At 57.1% G+C, this 9,585-nt stretch overlaps 1 protein-coding gene across 1 annotated transcript in view; it reads left to right on the forward strand.

The window, feature by feature from the left end:
* LOC115288695 (olfactory receptor 6B2-like) overlaps window positions 1-9,585 on the forward strand; it is a 130,190-nt gene that overhangs the window by 113,851 nt on the left and 6,754 nt on the right. Inside the window, exon 2 of the mRNA XM_029936163.1 lies at window positions 1,612-1,623. Within this exon, the coding sequence (XP_029792023.1) occupies window positions 1,612-1,623 (12 nt within the window). The remainder of the gene's footprint in view (window positions 1-1,611; window positions 1,624-9,585) is intronic.

Genomic DNA, 9,585 nt, shown 5'->3' on the forward strand with positions numbered 1-9,585 from the left:
GGCGGCCGGGGCTGAGCCCCTCCCTGGCCCCGGCCCCTGAGAGGGAGGTTTGGGGGCTTCCTCCCGCAGCGCCCTGTGTGCCCATGCACCACACCCGCCCTCACCTGCCTCTGCAGTGTCCCCGTCTCCCCTGAGCTCAGAATCCGTCACCGAGGGCCACGCTCTGCCCGCCCCTGCCCCACAGGTGCCCGTCTGCCGCTCCAGGGTCAGGAGACACCCCCCGGGTCTGCCCGGTCCATGCTCTCAGCCCCACGGGGACGCAGCACACCGGGGCGGCCAGCTCTCTGCCCTCCCGCCCCTCAGCCCGCCCTGTCTGTCCCCCTCTGTCCCTGTGTCCTTGAAAGGAGCCCGTGTCTGCTGAGGGCAGTTATGAAGGCACATTCCAGAAGGGGCCACTTCTATGGGGTGCCAACAAAACCAGCTCCCAGAAAAGCCTGGGCAGGGGCCCGGCCAGGGGAGAGGAGGGTGGCAGCTAGGGCTCCTCCAGAGCACCGCCTCGCCTCTGCCTTTGCCCCTGGGCGGGGTGCCGGGGGGGGGGGGGCCCAGCAGCCGCGGACTGCCCTGCTCACCCACCCTCCTGCCCCTCGCCTGCCCTGCTCACTCTCCCCTGCACGCCCTCTACGTCCACCTCTCACTCGTCAGGCCTCCGCTTACCCTGTCTTTGATGAGGCCAGAAATGTCCACATAGTCGCCCTAAAATTGGGAAGCGTGGGGGCTGCAAGAAGGGCGAAAGCATTCGAGCAGACTCCGCCAGCTGCGCCGTAAACGCTCTGCCGCCAGGTGGGCTAAGGGTCAGGGGAGGTGACACGGGGTGACGTGAAGGCCGGGGCCAAGCTCCAGTACAGGACAGACTCCACCCTGAACCAGCAGCTGGACAGAGCCCCCCACCCGACTCATCACTCAGGGTGTGACTGCAGCTCTGGGATTCGGGGAGGAGCGTGGAAAGGGGTGGGAGCACCTTCCCTTCTCTAAGCCCCAGACCTTCCATCTGCTCCCTCTGCCCCGCGGGCTCGTGCCTGGGGGCCTGAGCAGGCTGCCCTGACCTGCCCCAAACCACCTTCTGAAGGACCCTTGTTGAAAGGCTGGTGCTTAGATTCATGCTCTGTGCACGGCCCAGGCCGCCCTCCATGTGCTCCAGACACGCCCACTGTGACCCCAGGACTGCCGCGTGGCTAATGCCACCTCCTTCCAGGCTCCGCCCCAGGGTCGCGCACAGGGCCCCTGCTCAGGCCGCCAGCACGCTGGCCTTGTGCTCCCTGTGTGCTTAGTCGTCACCTCTCAGGCGAGCACGACCATCAGTCTTCTCCATCTTTACAAAGGCGGTGGTCAGGTGCTCCTCCCCCTGCCCCCCCCATCTCTCCCAGTTGCCTTGAAACAGCAGGCGGTCAGGAGCTACAGGACGGATGAACTGGATGAACGACTGGCGAGCCTGGTGGCCGCGCCCTGGGCCCCTCCGGTTTCAGGCACCGCTGGCGGCCCGGGAGGCCCGCGGGGGCTGCCCCACAGCCGGTCACATCCAGCCCAGCCGAAGCCAGCTCCTGGTCCTCCTCTCTTTGCAAGGCAGTGCCCATCCCTCCTCACCCAAACCCTGAGGAAGGCAGATGCCTGGAGGACACCTGGGATTCTGGGCATCTGGCCGCCAGGCTGGGGCTCGAGGGAGCCCCTCAGGAGGAGCTGGTGTCGGGCCGGGTCCAGCCCGGGGACGGGACGGCAGGACACTTGGTCAGCAGGCGGCTCTGGAGGCCGGCGGCGGCTCCCCAGGCAGGACCCTGAGGCTCAGCACAGGCTTGCCCAGGGTGCGGCAGGACAGGCTCCGTGTGCCCTTCTCTACCATGCGGACCACAGACTGGTCAGCGGCAGTGACAGTAGCTCAGGCTGGGGAGACACAGCCTGGACGGGGGTCGGGGCTGGAGGAAGCCGCAGCTGGAGACCAGGGAGCCGAGGGAACCGCTCTGGAGACATGCAGGATGCGCAGTATGCAGGACTCAAGCCTGCTTAGCCGTGGGGGCGGGGACGGGGGGAGGGGGCGGAGCAGAAGCCTGGGTTCTGGCCTGGACACTGGGGTAGACTGAGGTGCCGTTTCCTGAGAGGAAAAACCCAACAAGGGTGTGAACACCGGGCCAGTGCAGGTGGCCTGTGGCTGGCTGGATGCCCAAGTGGAGTCAGCAGTCAGACAAGGGAGGGCTGGGGGGCATCAGGTGGATGTGACCCTTGAAGACATGGGGTGGGTGTTTGCTCTGAGTGTGGACAGTGAGAAAACAAGGCTCGGGCCACACTGCCAAGTGCAGAAGATTCGGGGAGTGGAGCACGGAAACCGGCGGCAGGCGGGTCCCAGGCGTCTGCAGGATGGGCAGACCGGGGTGCGTGGGGACAGAAGCTGGGGGTGGGGGGAGGGAGGCAGGAAGCAGACCATGGCTGGAGGTGGGCATTTATGTAAAAGACAAGACTTCTTTTTTCCTGTAAGACACAAATCCCAGCAGAGCCAATACAAAAGAGGGAAGGGGCCCAGGAGGAGGGTGAGAGGGATCGCCCAGAGCGGCATCCAGCATCCTTACCATCAAGGCCACACCCCTGCATCAGCAGCGGAGGGGGGCAGGGGCTCCTGCACAGGCCAGAGGGTCCTGCCGCTGTGGGCACACAGCAGGGTGAGGCCATATTGCCCCCGATCTTCCCGAATTCTGTGCTCCTACGTTCCGATTTTCCTACAGGATGGGTACAGTGAAAGCCGTCAAGAATTCCCCTAAGGAGAAGCGAAGGGTAAAGTGGAAACACGGTAACACAGGGCATCCGGGATGGGCTCGGGGGTGTGCAGACTTTATCCAGATCCTCCCTGTGCCCCGCAGAAACCTCTGCCCCCTATTTATCTTTAAAACCCCAATAATAATCTTTCCCTGAGTTGTTCTTGGCGGGCCACCTCTGTGCAGACGCTGCCCGCAGTGTGCGGTCTGCGTTGGTGGCCCACGTGTCCACAGGAGGGAGCCTGGGCGCTGCGTTTTCCATTGAAAAAGGGAGAAGACACGTAACCCATGACCGTGGCATTTCGTGTCAAGCCATCCGCCCTTCCCTTGCTAAGTACATCGCCAACGTCCTCGGTTGTGGGTTAGCGTTTCTGTTTGTCTCCGCGCTGCTCCACTGGCTTCGGGGACGGAGGTCCGTGGTCTAATATTCATTCTATTAAAGCAGCACCTTTATTTGTTATCGTGTCCCCACAACATGGTGTCCAGAAAAGCAGGTCCTCTTCACTCATCTCCTTTTTTTTTTTTTTCTGAATTTTCACGGCTCTTCCCGTCGGTTCCTCCTTGCGGATGATTTAAAGGATTATTTTGTCCTGTTTTAAGAAAAATAAGATTTGGTGAGATTTCAGTGATAACTGACTGAGATTTTGACATCCGTTTGGAGATACTGGTGTCCTTGCGCTGTTACGTTTCATCATGGACGTCCCTGCTCGTGATTGCTAGTTTACGGGACCGCTGCGTGTTTAAGAGCCGCCTGGGAATCCCGTGGTCCGCTGTAATAAAGGTCCGGGTTTTGTCCCACGTTTTGTGCACCAGTGACAGCTTTTTCTGTGTCTTTGCCTCTTTGCCTAGCGGATGGCAGCATGTTGTTCGGCTGTGGCGTTTTCATGAGGACCCGACTCCCTCCGGATCGGCCTCCAGGGAGCCGAGTGGCGCCCGTGTGTGGCTGCAGGGAGGCTGTAGGCTGAGACAGGGATTATGTGTCACAGTAAATCAAATCACTGCTCTGCGGTGACGAATGTATAAAAAATGGAATAGGTTTCCATCAAAGCTGGGCTGTGGCTGTGATCGCTGGAATAGATCTGCTGCCCGTGCGCTCTCCGTGCCCCCAGGAAATAAATCACGCTTGGGGGCGCCATGTGCCTTTTTCATATATTGCTGGGCTCCGTTTGCTGGCAGTGTATTGGAATTTTTTAACTCTAGTAAAAACAAAACAAGTTAGATTGTGGGCACATGGCTTTCCTTTTCTGCAGTGCTTCCCGGGTGTTCGTGGTGTCGGGAATCTTCTACTCCACAGAGGGCCTGGGTTGCACCCCCCTGTCCTGTAATCGCTTACAGAACATGGGGAAGCCCGGCTCCCAGCAGAACTGGAGATCCGGGTGGCAAAGGAGCCTCTGGGCCTGGTGGCTTCCTCTGAAAGGACTCCAGCGACTCCCGAATCTCTACCGCGATGCTGCTGAGGTCTCTACCTTGGTTCCCTCAGAAAGTCGCCGCTCCGCTCCAGACTCGGACCGTCACCAGGGCACAGCGGTCTGCAGGGCCCGGAAAGCTCATGGGTAAAGCGGAGTTGAAGGGGCCACCGCACGGGTCCCCCAGCAGGTGTCTCAGGGATGCTGCCGACCGTCCTCCGGCAGCGTGAGGCTCCTCTGACCGTGGGCGTCCTTTCTTGAGTCGTTAAAATGGTGCCTGTATGTCCCCTGTTTTCCCGTTTGTCAGACTAGCCAAGGTTTGTCTGTGTCACTGTCCCCTACTCTGAGGCCACCTCCCAGCCAGTTCTTGCCTCTATTGATCAATTCTATGCTTTTTCCTAATTAAAATAGGTTTTTTTCCCTTTTCCTTTTCTTTCTCCTGCATGTCCTCAGATTGGCTTAATACATTTTCCTACTTTTTGAATTGAATACTATTTATTTTCCCCTTTCCTTCCAACTAAAAAGTAACAGCATTTGGGGGCACAAAATCGCCCACGAGTAGAGAGAACCTGGCCGAGTTGGATGCGGGCGTGTTGTTGACATTGTTTTCAGCACGGTCTCATTTCCTCGCTGACGTAGGGGTGAGTCAGCGGAGTGCTCTCTTCTTTGCCGCACAGTTAGGAGGAGTTGCATTTAGTCAAATTTCAATTTTTTGTTCCATCGCTTTTAAGAAATTGGGAAATCTATGTCTGCTTTAGAGATAACATGAATTTTTAATGAGATTACAGGTCATTTTTTCCAAATTCTCTGTGGGCACTTCCTTTTTTCTTTTCTTTTTTTTTTTTATGTTATTTATTTTGAGAGAGAGAGACAGACAGACAGAGTGAGAGCAGGGAAGAGGCAGAGAGACCCAGAGACTCAGAATCTAAAGCAGGTTCCAGGCCCTGAGCTGTCAGCACAGAGCCTGACGTGGGGCTCGAACCCATGAACTGCGGGATCCTGACCTGAGCTGAAGTTGGACGCTTCACCGACTGAGCCCCCCAGGCGCCCCGGCACTTCCCTTTGTCCAAGGTGCTGAATCAATAGCCCTCAGATCAGCCCGCAGCTCGAGTTATTCGGATCCTCACTTCCTCACTCACTCTGGCCGTGGGGGGTCTGCTGCCTCCCTCCTTCTAGCCACCTCCCTGCAGACTCTGTGTGGCGGTCATACTGCGCACCAGAAGGGCCATAAATAAGACTGCTCATTTGAGGTCTGGAATGTTACCTGATCAGGTATTAAGTCTGACATCATGCCTCCTCCTCGTTTGTTCGACATTCCTGAGCTACGCCTGTAACTTCCACCTTCCTGGGTGTTTCACTGTGCAGAGGGCACGGACCAATCCCTTTCTCAAGTGCTGAGACCCCTGTCCTTGGGCCAAATTTTATCCTCTTTACGTTTATTGTCACAACTGGTGCATTTTTTTCCTGTCACTGTCACACTGTATTTATACGCTTTCTTGGTGTTTCCTTGACTTCTAATCATAAACTCCAAGAAGGAGACACGCCCACTTGGTGTACTGCTCTGAGAAATGAGGCAAATAACATAGTTTTTCCTCAGTATAATCATTGCCTCTCTTGGGTTTTCCCCGATGTGTGTAAACCCAGGTTCTGCCTCTCTTTTCCATGGACCACGGTTAGTATTCTGCATTACGTATATCTTTTGGAGCCACAGGACTGACACTCGCATCTGGTTCTGGAGCGGCGCTGACCACCGCCGCTGGGGGACGTGCCGTGCGGGGCGTTGGCTCTCCTTCCCCTCCCGAGTCCATGCGCGGGAGGCTGTGGTAGGATCGCCACTTCTAGATGGACGGCTGTGAGCTTTGAGTTTCATTTGGAGGAAGGGCTGGTCAGCCCCCGTTCGGAGCTGGTTTGCTTGGAGAACGTCTGGTGCGGTGGTCTGGGCGCCCACACCCTCCTTCCCTCTGCCGGTCGACCAGCTGTCCCAGGCTGTGTCCGGGTTTCTCCCTTGTGTTCGGGGCTCCAACAACTTGGGGAAAAGTAAAGCTAATCCGCTATTCTTCCATTTTATAAAACTTATTTTATTCTGTCTAGATGCCTTTAGGATTCTTTTTCCTTTAATTTCCAAAACTGGCCTACCCTGTGCCTGGGGTTGCTGGCCCCCCACCCTGCTACACGGTCCTGCGCCCCCAGCCAGCCTCCGCACCCCTGGAAGGGCCCTCCACGAGCTGCGCTGCTTGCCGACCGGTCCGTAGGCAGAGACTGCGGCCACTTTGCCGCCATGGCGCCCTGGCCGCAGCGCTCGGCAGGTGCACCAGCGGACTCTGCAGCGCTCCCTTCTCTTCCACGGCGAGTCTGGGGACATCCTCAGACGCCAGGCGTGTGGCTGCCATCCTCCCCAGCTTCCTCCCTCGTCCGGGTTTCTCTATTTCTGCATTTCCTAAGAAACGACTCTGGGATCTGAGGGCCCGAGGAGAGGCGACAGGGAGCAGGCTCTCCTCGGCATCCTGGCGGAGCCGCGATTCGGCCGCCCCTCTTCTCTGCCCCAGGCTTCCCACCTCCATCCGCTCCCCTAAGGTTCAGGGACCCCCCGCTTCAGGTTCCACAATCGTGTTTGCGACCGGGCCACTGGTGAGCAAGGGGGCAGCTCCTGCCTCGGGAAGTGCCGTTGGCAGAGACCAGGACCGGGGGGACGCCAGCAGTGGGGAAAGGGGGGGCGCTGCCATGAGGGCCGTGTGGGTCCTGGGCCCCAGCGCAGGAGCAGGCGGAACTGGGCTGGGCCTGGGGCACCCCAGGCACTGAGAGTGTGTGTGGAGGCTGGGGGCCCCTGTACCCCGTTCCGTCTGCACTCCATTATGGTTTATATTTGTGTTTAATCAGTATGCGGACGGGAAAGCTGATTTATTATAGTTCATTAATTCAGCTCCTGCGCACGTCACTGCCACCACTTATAAAGTGCTCACTGCAAGCCAGGCCCTGACCTGGTATTTCTTATGCAGTTTTCTCTAAAGATCAGTTAAATTCATATTAGTCATTCGGATTCTTAATAATCTACCTTCTTATCCGCGCCCCAACAGATGCCATTAGTGCACAGCTGAACTTGGAACAACACAAGTTTGAACTGCACGGGTCCACTTGTATGTGGATTTTTTTTCATAAATACGGTACAGTTCTGTAAATGTATTTTCTCTTCCTAACGATTTTCTTAATGACATCTTTTCTGCAGCTGATTTTATTGTAGGGAACCGTATTAATACCTACGACATGAAAAACATGTGCTCAAAACTCTTCCCGTTCGTGGTAAGGCTCCCGGTCACCAGGGGTCTATCAACAGTGAGGCTTTTGGGGAGTCAGAAGTTGTAATGTGGGTTTTCTACTGCACAGACATCAGCGCTCCTCACCCCACATTGTTCAAGGGTCAGCCGTATTTCCATTTATCTCCTGGTCTTCTTTTCTGTGTTTCAATTACTCTATTATTTTGAGAGGACAAATGCTTTTGTTGTGATTCTGTGGTTTCTCACTCAACCTCCTTCTTTTCATCGTGCAGCAATTCAATACCGTATTTGAGGGCTTTGCCATGCTAGCGGCGCACCACACCTTGTTGGGCATGTTTCGCTGCCAGCGACCTGTTCTGTCCGTGGGTTTTCTATGTGGATGTGGAACTGTGGCGCAGGGAAATACCTGCTTGCGGAATGTTTCAGCCCGCCCGTAACTTTCTTTTTAAAGGAGAATTTGAGAATTTAAAAGTAAGTAATGGATCACTGTTTTGAACAAATAATACATTTACATAAAACAAAACGAAAAAGGTAGCAAAAGTCTACACTGTGTCCCTCCAGCACTGTGACCTGCCACCTGCCTCTGCCCTGGGGCAGCGGGCACACCCAGACCGCATGTGACCGCCACGCACACTGCCCGCACGTGCGCCTTACCGAGGCCAGCGGAGGCGCGCCGTACGTGCTGCCAACAAGGTCTAGAGAGTGTGACCACGTGTCTCGGAGCCACTCCACACCTGCAGAGCCGCGCCCTTCTTGTCCATGCCCACGCCGTGTTCCGAGCACAGACGTGACAAAGCTCATGTAATCCGCGTGTCTTCCTTCAAGGGCATTGTCTGCCATTTCCTTCCGAAAAAATACTTCTCATTTTGTGATCTCTGTTCGTTGAACTATGAGGGTCGTCAGAAGGCAGCTCCGTCTTCATTCTTAACAATTCTGGGTTTCTGACCTACAACCAGATGGCTTTGTTCTCTGTCTCGCTGCCCTCTGGGGGGAGGGGCGGTGGCCAGGGGCACGGGTGGAGGCCCCCGGCTTGTGTGCAGGCTCGGCCTGGGTGCTGGGTAAGCCGGGCAGCATTTTGCTTCGGGTCTAGCTTCATCTGAACATGGAGATGTCAGCCTTGTTTCCCTAGGGCCTTGGTGAAGACGAGGGGTGCGTTTTGTGTTGAAACACTTGGTCCGTGATAAGGGTGACGAGGGGAAGGCCGTCAGGGCGGCTCCGGGGGCCCACGGGGAGAGCCGTGCAAGGCAGCCACTGGACTGATCTGGAAGCCGACTGCATGCAGGAGCCCTGTGTCCACCGCCTCTACCTCCTCCCATCATACCTGTCAGGTGCTGGGAAGACCCAGGCCCTTGAGAACATTCTAGATTCCTACACTCTTGCTGCCCCAGCGACTTTCTGCCATCTGCTTTCTTCCTTCCAGATTTGAGCGGAGATCTTTCCTTGCTGATACTCCCTTCCTGGTCCTTTTGATGTTTTGAAGTCACGGGTTGTTATCTTCTTACTCCTTTGACATACTTTTCGAGGGTTTAGAGATTGCACAGAGATAGACACGTGACGCCTTTCCCGCTCAGCCTGGGAGACTGTCGCTGCTCCCGCTGACCCCCGGCCCCGCGGGCGTGCCTGGCTCGGGGGTCTGGCTAACCTGGGGCACCATATCCCACCACCCATGACCCCGCTGGGGTCCCTTCCTCGCACAAAATCAACACTGAAACCGGCAGAGGGTTCAATATCTACCGGTTTAGAAAGAGGGTGCGAGACGAGGGACCCCAGAGCAGGTGACACGGGCGTGACCCTGGCTGCAAAGAGCTGTGGGTTCCCTGACTGTGATCTGAGTCTTTGGAGAACTCCGGGTTGGAGGAAAACGACACCCACGTAGGCTATTGGGGAGGACGTAGGCGGGCCTTAGTGTGACCAATCCCAAGGACGCCAGGACCCCCTGATGGCATAGGCTTCACTTGGAGGCAGTGTCTGCCCCCCCAGCTGCTCCCAGGGCCCGCATCCGCTCTCGGGGCGGACCCCTCCTGCAGGGAGAGCTCTGCCTGCCCCCGGGGCCCCGTGGCCCCTCACCCGGGACGGTGGTGTCTTGCAGGCCCGGGCTCCCCGCGCGGAAATGAGGGGACAGAACGTCAGCAAGGTCGGCGAGTTCGTGCTGCTGGGCTTCCCCACGGC

The sequence above is a fragment of the Suricata suricatta genome, chromosome 3 (genome assembly GCF_006229205.1).
Source record: "Suricata suricatta isolate VVHF042 chromosome 3, meerkat_22Aug2017_6uvM2_HiC, whole genome shotgun sequence".
Lineage (NCBI taxonomy): Eukaryota > Metazoa > Chordata > Mammalia > Carnivora > Herpestidae > Suricata > Suricata suricatta.